Source organism: Empidonax traillii, unplaced genomic scaffold, assembly GCF_003031625.1.
Source record: "Empidonax traillii isolate 1590-97213 ecotype Southwest subspecies unplaced genomic scaffold, ASM303162v1 scaffold328:size603334, whole genome shotgun sequence".
Taxonomy (NCBI): domain Eukaryota; kingdom Metazoa; phylum Chordata; class Aves; order Passeriformes; family Tyrannidae; genus Empidonax; species Empidonax traillii.
This window is the reverse complement of record NW_020955521.1, coordinates 347,868-368,824: the sequence shown is the minus strand read 5'-3', so window position 1 is coordinate 368,824 and position 20,957 is coordinate 347,868. Positions and strand designations below refer to the sequence as shown.

Here is a 20,957-nt window from a genome sequence, read left to right as displayed (position 1 = left end):
TTTGTATGTGTGTGCCTTTTTTGTTTCAAATCATTAGGGAAAGCCATCATTTAATAAGCATAAAAGTCTGTCTTCTCAGTAACCCAGAGGCAAAGATGCTGGTGCTACTTAGTGGCCTTTGAAATGTGGGAAACACACTGGGAACACAATAGGCTTATTCTCTTTTAGGGGGCTTTACAGTTAAGCTGCCATTGTCTGGCTAACATTAGCAAGAAAGATATTCCCCTTTCTCCCGACCTCTATGTAGACTCTGAGAAAACAACCAGTTGGTTTAAAATGCACTATCCAAATGCCTTCAGATCACGTGAGAATAAAACCAGCAAGGAGCTGTAAGTCTGTCTTATCAGCTGGAAGCCAATGAATCTACTGTCAAAGGTCTTAGGAGAAATTAAGTCCTCTGCTCAAATTGCTTTTTGCACTTTTTTGTTATTTGTTTGTTGATGAAAAATATTTTTAGAGCTGATACCTGACCATACTACCTCCTAAATGTAAGCAATGCAATCTGCTGTAAGCAACTGCTAAGACTCATCATAAACTGACTTCAGTAGTTATAAAAATAGATGAGTAACTGAAGTTTTGTGCTCAATGCAAATATGCAGAAAGCTGTTGGTGATAGTGGTGAAGCAGGGAAGCTCAGTTAGTGTGTGGATTAGGTTAATTTCTGAGCAAAAGGTCACTGGAGGGTGGAGTACATTGGAAAGAGCAATTTACAAGTTATAAAATAGAACGGTTCATATGCTCACTCACATTTAAGCCTGCTTCACTCCAACAAGCTCCAAAGCCATAATGTGCCCTTTTGTAAATACGTACATTCCCAGGCAGACCCACTGATCACCCTACTGAATTAAGTGACAGAGTCTTTTGTGCATCCCTTCTTGAATTACATGGATGCAAGTTATATTCTATTGCTTAAACCCATTTTCTAATCAAGTTTATATATAATGTGCTCCATGTCACTGCTGCACATTTTGACTCTGCATGAGATGATACATAGAAAGTTCTTCAGCTTTCCTAATATCAAGAAAACAGATCTCACTGAGAATCTTCTCATGTTGCAAAGCAATAGTAGAGTTGTAACAGAAAAGGAAAATTCTGGCAGGGAGAACAACTTTTACCAAAAAAAAATCAGTTCCACTGACCTCTTTACAGAGCTGCCCAGTGGTGTGCATAGTCACGTGCCTCCATGTCATACAAACACACTGCACTCATTTATGCCATGCTGTTGTGTCCCGAAGCAGATGCACATAGTCTTACTGTAACCCTTGAATCATGTGTCATTTATTTCTCCTCCCTCTGTCACATGCACAAACACAGCCTACAGGCTCTATGTGTGTAACAGAGAAGGGAAACAGATGACACGTGATGTGAGCGTTACAGTGCTTCTACAGTTGGTGGTCATCATTTTACTGCTGTCAGAGACTCCATGGTTAAGAGGCAAAAGAATTGATAGTACAGCTAAGGAGCCCAGTTGTTACTGCTCAGAACTGGAAGAGAACTCTATACTGAAAGGAGATTCAAATGTTTTCCTTCTGTCTACACTATTTGCTGGCATGCAATGCTCTAACAAGAACTTAGGTTAGTACTTATCTCAGTAGCATGATGTCCTCCAGAGGAACATAACGACTGTTTCAGCATTGACTCTGATTTGTAACCTGTACTTACGTTGATGAGTACCATTCCTGTAAAACAATCAGGCTGAGGTAAAGGTATTTGATTATCTTACTGACAACTTGAGGCAACATTCTGTAGCAGTGAACATGTTCAACACATTTCAGTAGGAATGAGAGAACAAGCACAACTCGTGCAGGATCTATGATACAAGCTTACTCTCATAAAGTGATCTCTTTTTTCCCTCTGCCTGAGATAGCAAAGCAAATCGCATCAAGCTCCAGCATGCACCGCACATCTGGGAGTGGATTTTCCAGTACAAAAGCCATTCAGTCACCAAGAGTTCAGTGACATGACCTTTCTCAGAGCAACGCACAAAGAGGTTGGCACTTTTAGAATGATGTGATTTTGACAACATCTGGAGTTCAGTTGTCTCCGGTAAAACAGATGTTTTACTTCTGCTGATCGCAAATTTCTCCCCATGTTCACCATTCTAATTTCTGTTTCAAGTTGTATTCAGCCAAGAAATGAACATAAATTTGCTTGGAAACTGTTCCAAAGAATCTGCTATCTGAACTTCAGAATGTTTTGCTGCTTTTACTTGCTCTTGACAGGCTCTGAAACCCCTCCAGGTCTCTAGTTGGGGTAGAATTTCTTTTACTTTTTTTCTCTTGGCCCAAGTGATGTGAGGTCCATCCCAATGAAACCCTGATATTGCAGTAGTTAGGAACAAGATAAGGGAAGAATCTGTCTGTGTTTCCCGTGCTGCTATTATAACAAGGAAAGAGCAATGCAGACACCTATGCTCCTAAATTATGCTAAACCTGGACCATATTTTGGTCTCTTATACCTGTTGCAAAATAAGTCGAAGGATAAGTTAGTTAGATAAGAATAATGATGCTAAGTAGCACCAAGATCACAGAGCCTTTGCTGAAGTCCTGCTGCAGCTTGTGTAGACTGATAGATTCCTGCAGACAGAATAGGGTGTGTTAAGAAATCAGTAGCCTAACAGTTCATATCCATTTTTCATTTGATGTGCATTTTACTCTTTTAATAAGAGTAAAAGGATAAAAGAAGCTCTGTTCTGGCACAGCATAAGGGGCTGGCCAACTGTTTCTGGACTGTTTCAGAGTTGAGGAACATTAAGACTGGCACAAGAAATGGAACCAGGAGAAGGAGACATGATCAAAATACTTCTCCAGCAAACCTCAGCAGCTAGGACAGTGTTTCCGCACAGCTCTGAGCAGGTGTGGGAACATTTGCCACTTGTGCCAGGCATACAATCCCAGAGTGCTGTGGCTGTAGAATGACAATTTTGCTGGGAAATAGAAGAGAGAAAGGGAAGCAGCAGGAAGCCTGGCATGGTGCTGAGCTCAGTCCTGACTCTGCACACCAGCTCTGGCATCAGTGTAGTCCTCTGGCGCTGTGCTATCTGTCCTCCCATGCCCAGCACAATACTAGCCACATGTGAAACTCCTGCTGACTCACACCCATTGCCCAGAACAGTCTTGGCTTTGCCTGTGTTTAGTTCTCTATGCAACACTGCACGGTCATGTTCTCGTACAAAATCCTCTCTCCTAAATGTTGCCGTTTGTCACTGTCCTAGCTATACACGAATGTCCATTCCCCTGCTGAAAATGTATTTCTACTGCTACTAAGTACTCCTACTGCTACTTCTTCCTCCTACTAACTTGTTCCCAGAATTAAACTTCCCCACTTTAAACAATTTGCAGTGCCCGGGATCAGGAAGAAGGCTGTTTGAAAACAGTACAATGGCTTTAAATAAGGAACTGAGTAAGCAGCTGTAGGAGAGGGCACAAAAGGGGCGAAAGCAAGCATATATAGCCAGATTCTGCACTTGCCAGCCACAACAGGCACCTGTTTTGCCAGTGCTCAGAGCTCAGAAATAAAGGGACACTAGAGAGTTAAAAAGGTTTTCAGTGAAATCGGGCTGATGAGAGAAGGGGGGAAAGAGGAGGAGCAATCTTGTGTACAGACTTTCCAGAGCCTCCAGAGATCAGTAAGCCCACGGAATCACAGGCCTATGCATAGGATGCTTTTTTTTTTTTCTTTTCTCTTAGATGTTTTAATTTAGGTGGTTGGGATGTAAATATATAATGATTTATCCTATAATTGATGTATGGTGATAGGGTATAACTTGTCATAGCAATCAGAACTGCAACTAATGACCAAAATTCAACCATCGGATTCAGCCTAAAATTCAGCCTGATAGTAAGAGAATCTTACAATCATATTCAGTGACAAGCAGTTATTTGCTGTGAGTCACTGAAATATTTGAGATCTGACAAGGTACCAAAATAACTCAGGTATTCACCTATATGTGTCACATCTTACTGGTCCCCGGTAGCCAGCCTTTCGCTGGTTTAATTTCATCTCATTACCCAAAGATACGCCCCTGTGCATTTATTTTGTTAATGAAATGCTGGCTCTATTGGAATATCAGCTCTGTAGGGGTTGCCAGGACATATAAAAAAGAAAAGCCATAAACTATGTTCATTATTATTGCAGTGCAATGCCAGGTCCAGTACTGCTTCCAAAAAAAGAGAGGAGGGAGAATAAAACTTCACATGTCCCTGACCTGTCCAGAGGGACAAAACAGAGAGCTTTTATTTTATTTGTTTCTACAGTGACTCACTCTGTAGTAACTGGGTTAAAGTCCACTTAGAAACGAATAGAACAAAAGGCCTCCTGTTAGTGCTGGATATTTTCCCTCTTCAGATATCACCAGAAGGATTTAAAAAAAGAAAAAAGAAAAAAAGCCCTCTAACAGAATGCAGGAAACCACAAGCTTATGGGAATGTAGCAGCACTTTGGAAAGGAAAACACTGCCTCAGACTTTCATCTGCAGGGCTGGGGGGGATTTTTCCCCCATTTTTTCCTTACCTTCTTTTCATCTCCTTGCAGCTAGAGGCATTTGCCAGGTCAACACACAGCCTGGAGAAAAGGGTGGTGAGGAGAGCAGTTAAGTTGCAGGGGGTCATTGCCAGATCCCAGACAGAGAGGAAAAAAATTGTCTTGTGCAGATCACTGTAGTCTGCAAGGGGGCTCCAGCACAGAGGGAGAGAGCTTTGGTGCAGCTGTGGCTTGCAATAGTTGCTTGCCAGACTGAGGGTCTTAACAGGGTCAGAACCCTGGATCCTACAAGCTGTACTACAAGGGAGGGAAAAAAGAACTTCTTCCTAGTTTTTATGTGGTTTGTCTCGTCTTTTTTTTTTTTTTTTTAATGTAGCCTAATGACATCTAACTAACAAATTACATAATGCTCTCTAAGATATAAAAACTATCTGAAATGCTTTCTGCCTTCCATTCCAAGTATTGTCATGGCGTGCCTATGTTTTCGTTATGAAGAGAACATTTTCCAGCAAGCATTCACTGAATTTCATTAACTTTAACTTTTCCCTAAGAAATGTGAACTGAAATAACAGAGAAAGCATGTTGGAATTTTATTTTGCATATAAGAGTGAGCACTGTATCAAATTTTCCAAAACTTCCCAATTCCTGCAACTCTCAAATATGAAGAAAATTGCAGCTGTCTTAAAATTAAATGGAAATTGAAGTTAAATGTTATTTCTTACCTATAGCTTTAGCTAGTATTGTGATCCTGGTTTGTACAAAAGACTCATTTTTGTTAGGTGAGCTTTATGTTGACCTAGATTGGGAAACAGTTTGGTGAATGGTGTGATGAGCAATGTGTTGGTTGTAAGGGAGGAATGGGAACTCAAAGCCAGAGCTGGACCACGTAAGCCAACTGTTAGTTTAATTTAGACTGCTGCAGAACTATAATCTCAAGTGGTAAGCTTTTGAGTGACTTGACCAAGACCGCATTGCACGTAAGTAGTTACTTTATTTAGTTAGCTAACTGATTCCATGCTGAGTTAGAGAAATTTGTCTGTTGTATTCGTAGTAAATAGGTAAACAGAGTTGACCTTGCCATGCCTATTTCACTGAGAACTGATGACACTGGGCAGAAAATTCAGTCTTTAAAACAAATTTCCATCCTTAATACTGTATGAATCAGTTGCTTGTAGTAGTTGGTAATGTGTCATATATGGTGTCTCCTCTCTAGGCCATTTGGGCCGATTTCCTTATCAGATAGTTAAAAGAATCAAAAATCAAATTACTGGTTTTCACTTATGTGAAGTAAGTAGTTCCAGATCCTAGTAGACAAGTTATCTTCTGAATAGCATCTAAATTTGGCTTCTTTATCAGCATTTTAATTAAAATAAAAAAGTTCTTTTTTCTTATACAAAGTCTCCTGCCTCAACCTTCTCTAGGCTGAAGAATTTGAGCTCTCACAGCCTCTCTTATATGCCAGCCCCTCACCATTTTAGAGTCATTCCACTAGAATTCACTTCAGCTTGCAAATGTCTTTCTTGAAGTGTATGCTGTAAGACTGGACACAATATAGCAGTCTTTGTTAATGAACACATGGTTAAAGGCTTTTGCCCTTAGTGTGATCACAGCTAGTCACAGTTAAAAGCATGTTTTCAAACCTTGTCCAGAGGTAGAAAATTAGGTTTGACTAGGCAGGATGTTTTAAAACACAGTTGGGACTACTGACACTGAAAAATTCCAACATATTACAAAACGTGCTAACACACACACTATTTAGCTCTCAGAGTAGATAAGAAGGGTGACTCTTCTTACCTGCATAGTTTTAAGTCTGAATCTTTGGAGTTGGCTGTTTTCAGACATAATTTTAATTTAACTGTTAAATTTAGCATCATCCCAGTAAACAGATGTTCTAACACAAAACCACATTCTAGTGTACCTGTGCTGACTTGGAACATGTTCGGTAGTTTGCAGTTTATTACATGACACACTTTGATCTCATCCTTATGCATCAACTGTCCAGGTGGAAATGGAAACATACTGCTGGTTCATAAGAGAGAAGGCTCGCACAGCTCTGGCTAGCAGGGGTTAACTGCAGCAGTCACTCTCTGCCGTGACACTGTAAAGGCATTGCATAGACACTTACAAAAAGGCACATTCATTGCTTTTTAAGGCCCAAGTCGTGCTTGATAACCAGTTCTGCCAATACCAGTGTTAAAAGAGAACAGAGAATGGAGAATATTCCCTGAAATTTTTTTAAAGTGCTGAGCTTCTAACTCCACCTTCATGAAAGAGAAGCGTTTTTCCTCGGCACCATCTGGTATGGCTCTCTGGAAAACTTCAGCTTGGCCTACGCCCTCCTCAGTCCCTGAACTTTGTAATTTTTCAGCTGCAAGAAGCACTAACTGCCCAGTTTTATGTAACTCCAAATATCTGCAGTGGAGCTGGAGAATACACACATGGAGGAAGTTTTGCGGCTTTTAAGCTATTCCCAGAAGTTTGCCTTGTTTTTTTTTGGTGGGAGGGGGAAGAACAGGAATGCAGTAGGGGTATACACAGGACTTTTCGAAATAGAACGGAAATTCTGTCTGCTGTGAGGGTAGGTGTAAGTTTGTTTTTGAAATTCCCCTTTTTTTGAAAGGGGCCTGAAACACATTTCAGGGGAGGGGTTTGCTGTTACATTTGAGAAGTGTAAATATATCAGCAATAATTTTTAGAGGTTTTCAGTTCTTCGTGTTTGTTGCCTGTTGCTCAGAGAGCCAAATCTAACTTGTAACAGCTATTGTCAAGATCTGTATAGCCAAAAGGGACCAGGGGTGTTCCCTAGCTCCAGCTAACAGCTTTGCAGATGATTATGCTGCGCCCGAGTTTCTGCAGCCAAGCAAAGCAAATGGACATGCACCTTTTGTGGCACTTGAAGCTTTATGTGCCAGTACCACAGAAAAAATGCAAACATTCAGGGAAGTCAGGCGGGGCAAGGAGGCTGCATTTGCAGGACCTGTAACCCCATTTTCCCGCATTCCCTTTTAAATTGTTTGCAAACCCCGGGTCAATTTTTGTGTTTGCCATTTCAAAATAAATATTTTGTGGTGGTTCCTGGGGGTGGGTGTGTGGGTGTAGGGGTGTGTGTGGGGGTGAAAGAGAGCAAACTGGAGGAATGAGGCTTTAGCACTGTAGTAACAAAACAGCAAACAGCCTGTCAAGCCAGTGGCAACCCTGCAGTAAACTTGCTATCCAGACCTGTAATCACAAGTGACTTAGCAATAACAAATCAGTGCATGCCTATGGGTGTGGGAGAGAAGTGAACAGAAATGAAAGAGATACATTCCCAGAAGAGTAGAGAAAGTGAACAGAAAAACTGAGGTGTGGAGGAGGTAAACAGGAGAAGCATGTACTTTGATTGCGTTGTTTGTGCGTGTACATGCTAAACAGCTGAAGTTAATGCTTTCTTCCCATTGCCTACAATATGCGGAATTGCATGCATCTGCCAAATGTTGAAACAGGAGCAAAAATCAGCATCAGTTCCTCTTGATACGAAATTAATGCTGCATGAAAATGGCAAACTGTTAATAAACACACCATCTGAGTCAGAGTTATTATCTGCAGGCCCACTGTGGCAGTGGTCTGTAGCCAGAGAAGTCAGAGGCAGGAGCCACTGCAGTCATAGGGGGATGAAACTAAATCAATAAAAAAATGGAACCCTACAGAAGTAAGCTGTCAGTAAGGTTAGTTTTAAAGGGATGTGGTTAAAGATAAATATCAAACTGTGCATGGTGCTATGCTAATGAATTGCAGTCTTTCCAGTGACAGAATCGGAGTCCTTACTGAAACAAAATCATACATGTGGAGGTATGATTCTTTTGCCATATAACTGAAAGGTTATCTTGCAGTCTTCTCACAGGTTGCAAGACTATCTTCTTGAATGTTAACAAATTGGAGCTTTTGGTTAGGACTGCTGTGTCTCTCAGGGACAAGGAGTGGCTGAAATAGCAAGAGAAGTGTGGACATGCTTACAAAAACAGTAATTCATGACTGTGTGGATCCTCTGTCCACGGGAGAGACAAATATGTCAGTACAAACAGAACTGCTGCTTCACAGTCCTTAGTGAGATTTTTTTCTGTGAATCCTCTGGGACTGTGTTGATGCACAGCCTGTGTGCTGGAGGCCGAATTGGTTCCCGAGTGCACTTAGTATTTAAAGACATTAATAATTTAGAGCTGTCTGCCACAGCTTCATTTGATGTGATTAGAGTTTCTGACCTCTCCAGGCTCTAACTCCCAAAAGGCAAGGGGCTGGAGAGCGCAAGGACAAGGCACAGAGAGCGCCTAGCTGTGGAACACCCAACGTGTCAGGGTATGACCATGGACTCTAGGGATAGCCTTCCAAAGGGACTGAGATTAGTGTTTGGCAAGCACAGGAGTTATTTTACTGAAGTCCCACTGTTTTATCAAATGTCTTTACCATGCTGCTGTTGTGGATCCAGAGAGCTAACGGTTAGTGGTCAGAACAAACAATGTTGTTACTGCAGCAGTCCTGCTTTCTTCAAATGTCTTCTCATGGCTTTTAAGGGGCTTGATGAGTTGTTGGGTCTCTACCACATAAACAGAGCCCCTTACTTAGTGCTGTTTGGTGTGTCCTTAGCCAGTGCCAGGCTCAGAGGGCAATAGAACAGACTCAGGAGGCTCTAAGGGAGATAATGACAATGCTGGAGTTTACAGCAAAGGTCAGGGACAAGAGATCAGCCTGTCTTTGGGCGAGGCCATAAATGGCTGTCAAGTTCATACTGGGGGAAGGAGCAAATAGATGTATCTGGTTTTTTCTTTTCTTCCAGGACTGGCTTGGAAGGCTGAGTGAATGAAGTTACCATACACTGAACGTTACACATTACAGCCAGATTACTGATCAAAGCTGTCCGGAGACATTGGTTGTGTGGAAATGGGAAGTGGTGCCCTGTTGTGTTGTCACATTAAAGGCTTTTTTCTCTTGAGTCACATCTGAGCAGTGCATTGTCATAGGACTCTTTCCCTCTCCACCCTGCCCATTCCAGCTAGCTCAGGGTTCTAGAGTTTGGCAGATATATTTTGGGCTGAGTACATATCAGCAATGTCCACCTTCTTTTGAAATTCTTGGTTTCAGTTGGACTGCTTTTGAAAGACTGGAGTTATTTGTGCAGAGGATGAGGAGAATTGAAAAGAGAGAGAAGGTCAAGAAGTTCAGCTTAGAGCACACGTCCAGAGCTACTCCACAGAGGGTGAATGGAATGGCAGAAATTACAAAGATGGCAGCCTTATCTTGTGGTGCTGCCAAGAGGCAGAGGTCCAGAGCCCTTGCCTCTCCCTGAAACTGCACAGGAGAGGTGAGCTCAGGATTCCTCTTACCCTTCAGTGTGGGATGGCTGTGTGAGACCTGGGTCCTGGTGAGGCACATCATTACCCTGTACCTTCAAGGCCAAAGTTGCCCAGTGTCCCCTCTGGCCTGGGAGAGGTGCCTGCACAGTGGAGGGCAGTCTGTGCACCATAGCAGCTTACACCTAAAGGCTCACAGCTTTTACTGTTGCCAAGTAGAGGAAGACAAAATCGGCTTTGCTATGTGGTGCCAGGACGCAGCTCAGAGGATGTGAATATATTTTTCAACACAGCAAATAGTCCCAGCATGCGAGGAAAAGGTAAAACACAGTGACCTCATTTCAACAAAAAACCTCATCCATCATGCAGAGACGTAATTAAAAAGCATGGCAATTAAATACATGCCAGCAACGATCTTCAAATCCTAAGTCACCCGTGCCCAAAATAAGCTGTGTCTGTGCCCATTCTGAGGAAAAGATAGTGCTCATGTTTTCCTCTTTCAGTCTGGGCAGCCAACTTGCTTCTTTAGGCTTCCTTATAAGAGGCAAAGAGTTAATTTCAGGAAAAAGGAGAATTTCTCTGTCTTTGGATGATAAAAATTATAAGGAAAAATCCAAGTGTTCTTGGCAGTATTGGAAATTATGTTGTTGTGTCCCAGCTTTGCATCCTGGAAATTAACACTGCTATAACCAGAACTTGTAATGTCTTCAGTGGAAAGATGATATTCCAAAACTGCAGGTAGCACATTCTTGTGAAATTTAGCAGTTGGTCTTAGAAAAGGGTTTTGGAAATTTAATTTCTATTCCGTTTTCCTTATTTTTATTTGGTTTCTGTTTCTCTTTCTACTAAAGATGAAGCAATGGATTCAGAGCTCTAACTTTTGGGACTGTCAGATGTATTCAGATTTCTAATTTGATTCATGCAGCAAAATAGTGGGATAAATCAAAACACACACACAATCAAACATTCATGTGTTCTAAGAAAGTTTTGTTCCAGATCTAGATATCATATTGAAATTAAATTCTTGGTTCTGCTACTAGCCAGAAACCATGGTGAGATAAATGAAATCAGACGGAAAAAAAAAGGAGACTCAAATTTAGGGCAGAAAAAATCTTAATGTAACAGTGTATCTTTTGCCTCCGTCAGGGAAGGAAAGAGAGGAATATTTCTGTCTACTCTGCTTTACAACTGTCTAGGTACACTAACTTTTTTTGTTTTCTTCTGAATGAGTTGACTTTTGCAGGAAACAGACTATTGGCATGATCTGGTACAAGAAGCTTGTGTTATTGTCTGCCTGGTCTCTCCTACTGGGCAGATCAAAAATGGCTCTCAGCTAAATTCTTCCTGCCTTCACTATCTCTACCCTGTTACTAGCAATGATGAGCTTGCGTAGGAGCTGTTAGAAAGGCCTCGAGTGTCACTGTGACCAAAGTTTCACATATTGTGGAAAGCGGACTGTATGTCAAGGTGATGACAAGGCCAAACAAAGAACCTGATGGAAGGAATTGGTGGCAGGGGAGAGGGAGAATGAACCTACTGAGTGCTTATCCGTAGCAATCTTACGTAATCACAGGCAGGAAAATTCAATTCCAGTTATTTGTGTTTAAGTGAAAAGGGAAGATAAAATCCAGTGGCAGAGAGGAGAAAGTACCATGCATTGGACTAGAGTTGAAAGGAGTATGTAGGTGATTCCTGTCTGAGACTTTGGTTTGTGTATGGGGTGGTACAAACCACTCTGCCCTCCCCCAGCGCCTTCTCAGGGTCACAACAAACCTGAAGGAACTCCAGAAGTGCCCCTTCAGCCTGAGTTGACATGCATGATGGCCTTTATCCCTATTACAGGAACAGTAGTAGGTAAGAATGACCTGAGATGCAGAGTCACACAACAGGTCTGGTTATCTCTTGCAACTGTTGTACAGGGGTGTGACTCCATCAACAGCAGGAGACCTGCTCTGACTTGCGACTGTGTGTGAAAGAGGAATTAAGCCAAGTAAGTCCATAGCAGAGCAGAAACACAGCTCAAGACTTCCAATGGCCTGGTGCAACTTTGTGTTGTAGCTTTGCATTGTTTCTTTCACCTGTATTGGAAAAAGTGCACACATGCATTGTAGTGAGCAAACCTTGACTGCATTCTCACTTCCCTTACACTGCCTCAGCTGGCACGTCCTCTCTCTATCTGGGCACAGATTCTCAATGCACAAGAAACCACAAGCGCATTGAGGCTGCGCTGTCGCAAGCGGAACAACACACAGTCACATGAGCGGGCACAAAATGTGGAGCCCTCTCCTCCCCCTGCTCCCGTTCCCAGGGCAGACGCCACCGTCAGCTGTTTGTTACTGCTGGTTACCATGAGCCTCGTCCCTGGGTCTCCCAAAGTGCATCTTAAGTTTCTGGCAGCAGAGCTTGGAGGACCCAGAAACAGACCTTCTGCCTGCTCCAGCAGCTCCACATTGTGCCTGCCTAGTGCTGACCTTCCCTGCCCTCCGGCCTCTGGCCTTGCCACCCGACCTTGTGGGATTATTCCTGCTGTGCCTTCTCGAAGAGAAGGCCCCTCAGCTGCTGCTGCAGTGTCGAGGGTAACTATGAAAGGAAAGAAGAAAATCCCCCTTCGATGACTTGTTTTTTTGGTGGGCAGTAATCAATACCCTGGGCACACTGCTGAAACGCCATTGGAAAAACACGTTATCCCTCTGTGTGCTGACCTCCCCTAGGCCACTATTTTCTCCCCACATCACCCTCTCAGCTGCCCTTGTTTCCAGCCAGGAGGGCCCTTAAGATACCAATTCCTGCCCATTCTGCCCTATTTTCTAGTTTTTGGTCTGAAGAACAATACTGAAGATGGATTTTTGCTGGAGTTTATCATTGCCCAATCTTCATCTGCTTGAAAGGCTGACTGCCAGTAATGGGACGAGCCGCTTCCTTGGTTACTGCGCCACAGGCCACGGGTGCTGGAAGGGGGAAGCAGGGGGGATTTTTTGTTTGTTTGTTTGCTTTTCCCTGAACCTTGAAGCTCTGGGCAGTGCTGAAGGCAGGATACAAGACCTGATGGACAGGATCTGGTTTTGCACACTCTCCCTCCCCTCTTGAGGAGTGGGGCTTGTGGCCCCAGCAGTCTTTTCAGGCTCTGCCAGCAGGAGAGTGAGAACTAGGCCCACGGATTGCATCAGGGCTCTTTTTTCTGGTCATGCTGGTTGGTTATAATGAGAAAATACTCCAAATTCCTAGTGAAAAATCCTTTCTTCCTTTCATTATTACTGGGCCAGACAAGCTAAGCTAGCACTGGAGCCCTGAATGGTGGCTGGCTAGCGGTGTACACAGCGGTGCCAGGGTGGGAGGCAGGGCTCCTGAATCCTCACCCCAGCATTACTCTGTGGTGTTTTATATAAACCTCAAAAAAAAGCTAACTTGCTGTACATTCTGTCTGAACATATCTGGGCATGAAACAGGATCAGTGATACAATTCCAAATGTTGTTTAAAAGCTCAGTTAGCTAAGTGAGTAAAAAAGACCTTGCAGTGAAAGATACTGAAATGCAAAGTGGTGGGACTGTCTCAGATTTCATTTCTGAGTAAAGCTGCTTTCAATTGCAGCAGCAAGTACCTTTAAAATGTGCTGGGTTTTGGGGGTTTTTTTGGTTGGTTGGTTTGTTGGTTGGTTGGTTTTGTGTTTTTTGTTTTTTTGTTTTTTGTTCCTCATCTTTTGCAGAAATTTGACATGTGTTCTAGAAAGTAAGTTGGATCCAAAATAGATGAAGACTTCAATTCAAGGTGTCTTGCCTCACCACTGAGGCATTTGCAGTAAGGTGTGACTGGAGGTATTCAGCAAAGCAAGTTGTTCTGGAGAATGTACTGGTTAAATCTTATTGGTGAACTCTGAAATGTAAACAAATTAATATTTAGAAAAGATTTTATGATTTTTCAGCTGCAACCCTGAGTATATGTTCATTGGTTAACAGACTTGTCATTGAGGCATGAAGACACTCTGTCCAGCCCCTCCAGTCTCTGAACTGAGAAGATTTATCTTTATTTATGTCTGAGTTGATTTATGTTTGCTTCTTTCTCAGGGTTTGGGGTTTTTTTCCTGGGTTGTTTCTTTTTTATTATTATTATTTATGATTTGGATTATTGCTCTGAGAACTGTGAGAAGCAGGTTTTCTTTCTTCTTAGGAGGGGGACACTAAATTTCCTACACAATTGGTTTGATCAATATGAAATCAACAGGGAAACTAAAATGCTCATTCTTACTATAGGTGCACCTCATCTGTGGAGTTTTGTTTAAAAGCAGAATGAAGAATAGAAGTTTGAGGATCCAGGATCTGTGTATATATACTATGTTGCCAGTCTCTGTCCTGTTATGTAGAGATAACCTTCAATTCCTTCTCTGTATGTTTCTCATTTCCCCTTTTATTTTGTGTTTCAAATCACATGGTTTTCTTTAGACTTTAAATATTTTAAAAATATTCATTAACCTTTTAGTAATCCTTCTAGATAAGTAAATGTCTTTTAACAAGAAAATATTTTAAAGGTGGGAAAAGTGAGGTGCAAAATATTAAATAACACAGTTATTTATTATCAGAGAAACTTCTTTGGACATTCTTTAAATGAAAAACATTAACTGTGTGATGGTGGGCAAGGAGCAGATAGTGAACATAGTAATTTTGGAGGAAATCCTTGGGAATTCCAAATACCCATCATATCTCCAGATGGCCTGAAGGCCAAGTTTTATATTGCAGTATTTCCATTTATTTTTGAAATGGTTTTGAGACATTTCCAGACATCTTCATTGAAAAAGGTGCTGCTAAAGGCTGGAGCCCGGATCGCCACTCTAAAGATACAAGAGCCTCATGGAAAAAAATCCTACCCTTGTTTCTTTTGGTGCTTATGTAGTCCCTGTCAGGATAGTATCTGAGCATCCTGAATATATTTAAAAACAGGAATAACAATGACAAACCCTCTGTCTCTGTTTTCCTTCCCAGCCTGTAAGTGAAATAGCTTAATTTGTTCAAAGGACTTTTTCCTTGTGGGTTCTAAATATTTAGCTGTGGTTTTGCACAGTTTATCTACTGTTCCATTACTCCACTGCAAGGGGGGAAATAGAACGCCATTTCCATTATTTGGTAGAACTCAAAAAGCCACAGTGTTATGTGTTCCCTCTACTGATTCCCGTGTAGAACTTAATCAACACCATTCCCAGAGCTGTGCATTCGTGGCTTTATTAATGCATAACCAGGATTCGGTGTTGTGTAAGCCACGTATGCTGTTAGAAGAAGGCTGCTCTATTTGTTAATTGCAGCCATTCTCAGGATGGGTGTGGAGTTTTAATATTTGCTTGTAGAGTATGTTTGAGAAATCATTATATTCCCTTATTAATACTCTGTGAACTTGATAAAGTAGCACTATGTTAAACAAGGGTCGTTTTTCTCTGTTATCTCTTTCTTTCTGGCCTAAATATAAAGCACTCTGTTTTAATAATCAGCTTGATTTTTCATTCAAATTTGTGCTTTCTCTTTTGAGATAAGAGTGGGTACAGCTCCATGTTTTCCATGTTAATTATTGTTTAGAAAGCACTGTACATGATTGAAATTTCCTGAAGACACTGAAATTTATGACCACTGTTAGCCCTTTTCCTAAGAGAATTCTGAGGATTCATCCCTTTCATATGTAAAATTTCTTATATTTATCTCCCTGAAAAGATCTGAAGGCCTTAAACTGAGAAGGTAATCTGTATAGTCCCTTGTGCTGGGGGAGGTGGCTTATTAAGTAAGCAAGAGGCTGCATAGCAAGTGAACTCAGAATTCTTCAAATCATCCCAAATGCAGCGCTTACTGAAATAAAGCTTTAGGACATAAAGATGCACATCACACCATGATCCCGGTTCTCAGAACTGTACACTTATGTGTCCATGGCCTTGAACATTAGAATGCGACCCTGTTCCTTAAGAGTCACAATGTAGATCAGCTTTTTTTGGCTGTCACACTTGTTTGCATATCCTACATCAGGAAGGCATGCAGACCTTAATTCTCTGTGCCACTGTGACAGCAGTCTGTTCTTTTGACACAGCATGATAATTGCTAGCATGGCTAAAATTTCACCACTTCTGCCAGCATCACCTCTGTTTCTCTGTGGTTGACTAAGCAGCACGGTTTTTCCTCAGCTTTTGTTTGAGCTGAGGACCTGAGATGGCTGGGACACAGTACTGTCTGTTTGTGAAGTGAATGCAGTATGTAGTTAGGTGTCATAAATGCTCTCCTGACATCCAAGGGTGCTGTCTCTCACACGTTTATACATATCTTATGGTATGGGAAAGATAACTGAGCCATGTGGGCCTCTGTGGTTGCAGAAGTTTGTCAGTGTATCATGACCTTTTGGGAGGAGAAGGAATGTGAGATGAGTCTTGGTATTTTATGTTCATATGCAGTGAAGTGTTAAACTGAGGCAGCAGCATTTTTGATCATTACAGCTAAAGGCTGCTGAGAAATGCTAATATCTGAGTACTTCCTGACCCTTTCCTCATAGTACAAAATAAATTTCCATAATAGAAAATATTTATCTTTCAGAAGTGTCATATTATTTCCAAGTTGCGCAATCTAACAGTAGGAAAAAGTAATTAAGAATAAGACACAGTTTCGGAAACAGGATAGAGATACTTGTCTGAATATATCATGTGGAGTAGGCTTTATGAAACATCTGACTTTCCTGTACAAACTTCTGTGATGTTTCCAGTTCCCATATACCCTTAGAAATGTAACATTTTCTTCTGTTGTCCAAAGAAAGTTCCCACAGCTAATAATAGTTTTAAAAGTCTGTCAGTGTTTAAGTGGAAACTTCAAAAAATGCTTTTCTTTTGTAAGTTGGTTCTGCCAATATGGCAGTTTTCTGTCATTCTTTAGTTCAGTTGGAAACAGGATATCTGCCACTTCTTGCTTGTGTCTGTGTGTTTATGGTGTCTTCTGGTTTGGGAAATGATTCTCCTTCTTTACAAATTCAAGAACATACAAATATTCTGGGAAGAATCTGCCCACTCATATGTGCAAAATGTAGCACTCTCATCACTGTTCTCCTAAGTCCTTTATTTACACTCATCTGTTTTGGAACCTATTTTGAAATCACTCTTACGATGGTAAAAAGCTCTGAATGACTTATGGAGGCTTAGGTCAGTGGCTTAGTTTGCCTTTATTCTGGCCTACTTCTCGCTCATCTTGAACCAACCTTATTTGGTATTGTGTACATTTTTCCACCATTTCAATAGCCTTCACCTTCTTTTACCTTCCTTTCTCTTTGACACCAGTCCCAAACCCTTCCCCTCTACCTACAAGGCAAACTCTGCTTTGTTATGTACTTGGAGTATGGGAGTAGGAATCTCATTAATTATAATGTTACTTCAGACACCCAAATATTGGTCAAGATGCTTTAACTTTCATCTCTTGATTGTTTCCCTGGGTGGCTAAGCAGGAAAATAATTCCTGGTTAAATGTGGGCTTAATTAGATGTTGGTCTATGAGCTACCAACATTTGCAACAATATGGGTGCTGAAGAGTTTAACCACAAACATCTCTTTTACTGTGTCTCTTATTCTTTTAACTTAATTAACAGAAGTTAATCTTCTACCTTTATAACTTAATAGCTCTACAGCTTAGTGTTTACGAAAGACACCACAGCAGATCTTGTGAAAATGTAACTGTGTATAATTATAATTATGGCTAAGAAATTTACTTTGTGCATTGGCATAACAGGAAAGTAAGAATACTTTGCCCTTATCAATCCTGTGGTACTAAAGCATTCGAACCCTTCAGTTTAGGCCTTGGTCCTGTACTCCATCTATATGCCTCACATCGTACAAACGAGAGGTTCTTTTGCCTGAATGCACAGAGCATTGCCTGGTTACAGGCAACACATTTTAGCCATAGAAAGAAGAACTTCACCAAGAAGAGCACATACAATTATCCTCATTTTACAGGAGACAATATGTAATACGGTATATGGTAGAACATGGCATTACCCAAGCCAGGGGTTTCTGGCTCCCTTCTCCCTGGTCTAATAAGTGGGAGCTGTAATAGCAGTCTCTGCATCCTTCATTTACAGTATGGAGAGGGAATGGTAGTGGTCCTTTAAAACAATCATCTTTATACTCACTGCTTAAATCAAGGGAGATGCAGAAACTATAGCGTGAGTAAGGAAAGAATTAGTTTTCTAGTTATTTCATGCTTAATTACTTTTGCTATTCATCACAACATAAATAAGTGTACTTACACATCAACAGCTAGTTGCCCACAGCCCATGCTCAGCCTTTCATGACTGAAGTTGCATGTATGTACAAGACAGCAAAAGTGAAATGACTGTGAGTCTCTTCAGCATTTATAAATGAGGGAGGACTTAAAGGGTTAAGAAAAACCCTCTGTATATACCTGGTATATAAAACTGTCATGTAATCAAATGAGAGGAATGCACTCCACTATGTACATTAGCAAACACTCTATGCAAGCTGGCTGGCAGAGATTCAGGGTTTTCAGTGCTGCCTTGCACTACAAAGCCCTTCTTTGTTCTCTCAGCTCTGTTTTAAATATCTGATGACTATTCCACGCCATGTTAGTGCCAAATCCCCAGCTTCACTGCAAACTCTTTACAACAGCATGTTGTGGGCAGATTGGATGGGGGCAGGCTGGTAGAATGTGGGTATATCTCCCCTTTCTTTGCTTCTCAGGCAAGTCCTCTCACCAGCTCTGCCATCTCCTTGTAATTCCCGTAGCCCTTTATGCAGCCACCTGGATAGTGTTCAGAGCTGGAAGAAATCACGTGGGTATGCAGAAATTAAACTTGGATCCTGACATAGCAACAGCACTCCTAAAGTGTGCATTAGGATGGGTGTGGCTGAGGTGCAGCCAAGGAAGAGCAAATGAATCAAAGAGTGTTCTTGCAACAAATATTTTTGTTGAAACTTGTTGTGCCTATACTGTTGTTGGCTGGATCTTGCCTGAGCTTGCTAGCCAAGTGGTATTGGGCTTTGAAAATAATTAGATGAAAGATTTCCTATGAACATGCACACAGAAAGGCAGGAAGTGGTGCTGATGACTCATGAGATGGTGATGTTCCTTCTTGATTTGGAATTAAAGTACTTCCCTGGAAGGATATTAACACAGCAGCATACAACTCAGCCTCTGACATCAGATGAAATGTTAAGCCAGGGCCTCATATGCACATGCTTTTTAAGGATTATTTTTCATAAGACTTTTACCTATATTTTAGTTAGAAATGTAATGTCCTGCCTTTCTCTAAAAGGCACTTATGTGATATTGTCTTAACTGCTACATTGATGCTCATTCTGTTCAAGAGATGCTTTTTCATTCTGGAAAAAAAGTGTTGTTTGAATACATGAAGATGTACAGTAAAAATATGCATCTTCTTCTTGATCCTAAACCTACTAATTCTTTTCATGAAGAATACTTTTGTTTTTCTGGATAAACATAGAATTAGTGTTGTTGTCTGAAATGCTTTGGGATTTTTGTGCACAGACGCTGGTGTAGGAAACAAACAGTAAGCTTTTTGAGTTAAGAGGAGATTTTATACAATATCGTTTAAGTGGTGCTGCCCACTTTTGGCAACTAATGTGAGAAGAAGCTAAGCTGCTCAGTTTCCCATTTTGTTTCTTGTTTCCCTTCCTGAAGCTCCTTGGCATCCAATACTGGTGTGCTGGAAACTCAGCTGTACACTGGGTTTGCTCTGGTGCCTTCTAAAATAAACAAACCTATTTTAATTCAAATTTCTTTATTTCACATGCAAATATTTCATTGTAGAATCAGAAACCCTTTCTAAACTAAAACCTATCTATTAAGGGCCACTTGAAGGTGCATTGTAAAACTTTTGCTTAATCATTTAAAATCCATGAAGGCTAAAATCATTGAAAGCAAGGTTTACAGCACTGCAGAAGCCTTGCAAGGCTGTATTTGCCACTAAAGCAATTGTATAATAGTATAATGGATTGCATATCAGACTCCTTCAGGAGACTTGCAATGTCTGCTTAGGCTGTGCAAGTGCAGACACTCCTGGTTTTGCCATCTTTGTTTCTCTAATACAGGACTGAGTACAAATAGGAATTAATTTCTCTATGATAAAGTATTAGTAGATGGTGAGGGGATGTTACTGCCATCTTAACTCAGAAGGGATATAGCGAAAGAGTTGAAGGGGCTCTCTTAGTGGTATACAGAAGTCTGTGCCAGTGTATATAGAAGCCAGAAATTGGATCCACATGTTGTATGATCCAGCCTTATTCATTAAACTGTTGGCTCTCATGTTGCATACTACCTCTACCACATACAGTGACCCAGGAAAGTTCATAAACAAGACCCTGTTCCATTAGGCAGAGAGTGACCAGGCAGGGAGTGTCTCACTTCTGAACTCTGTCACAAGGGCTATGAACAATGTATAGGTTCCTTTTAAAGAACAGGAAGAAAATACCAGGGGGCATTTTTAACGTTCTCAGAGAATTTTGTGGAAATGAGTTTAATAACTAGTATTTTCCTGAAGGGGAATCAGTTAGCCTTCTATGATACTTCCAAGAGATTCCTGCTTCCTCTCCTTGTCCTGGCCTCTTTGTTGTCACCTTGCAGAGATAGTCCTTGAGCAGCATGTAGCCATCTGGTGGGTCTTGGTCCATTTACTAAAGATGAATAAGCAAAAGTTCCAAAAGGAATTGACACTACAGTAATCTCCTTTGTGTACAATATTTTGTTTTTCAGGATTTTCCAAACCTTTTCCTCCCTCTTTCCCCATCTCTACATGTCTCTGACTGCTTCCTCTCAGCCTCTTGCTTCAAAGCCCTTGAATGTATCTAGTGCCCACCTAGCTGTTTCCATAGAGGTGCTCCAGCACATCTGGCAGGGAGATATGAACTCTGTCATTTCATGTTGTTTGGTTTTTAAGTCCATTATAGGTGTACTTATATGACAACTTTGACGATTTTAGCACAGAGATGTAATTATCTTGCTTTTCCAACTTTAATACTCACTGGAAATGATTCGTGGAAAGTCGGAGTTTTGAGAGACAAAGCTAAGTCCAGTACTTTACTCTGCATGTAGTGCCTATATCCTTTCATGCAGCTGTCAGGAAAGAAAGGTAAAGTCAGAAGTGGAACGACTTAGGAAATCCTCCAGCTCTAA

At 41.2% G+C, this 20,957-nt stretch overlaps 1 protein-coding gene and 1 long non-coding RNA gene across 7 annotated transcripts in view; one reads left to right on the top strand and one right to left on the bottom strand.

Annotated features, from left to right (window-relative positions):
- LOC114061340 overlaps nt 1-1,235 on the bottom strand; it is a 38,485-nt gene extending 37,250 nt beyond the window's left edge. Inside the window, exon 1 of the long non-coding RNA XR_003572095.1 lies at nt 1,140-1,235. This is a non-coding gene — a long non-coding RNA (uncharacterized LOC114061340). The remainder of the gene's footprint in view (nt 1-1,139) is intronic.
- Nucleotides 1-20,957, top strand: part of LOC114061339 (DNA repair protein RAD51 homolog 2-like) — a 307,326-nt gene that overhangs the window by 196,489 nt on the left and 89,880 nt on the right. Inside the window, exon 6 of one of the 6 annotated variants that reach the window (XM_027891732.1) lies at nt 2,223-2,326. The exons of the other annotated variants lie outside the window; for them this stretch is intronic. Within the exon in view, the coding sequence (XP_027747533.1) occupies nt 2,223-2,248 (26 nt within the window). The 3' untranslated portion in view covers nt 2,249-2,326. Of the gene's footprint in view, nt 1-2,222; nt 2,327-20,957 lie in introns of those variants that run through there. 6 annotated transcript variants of the gene reach the window in all.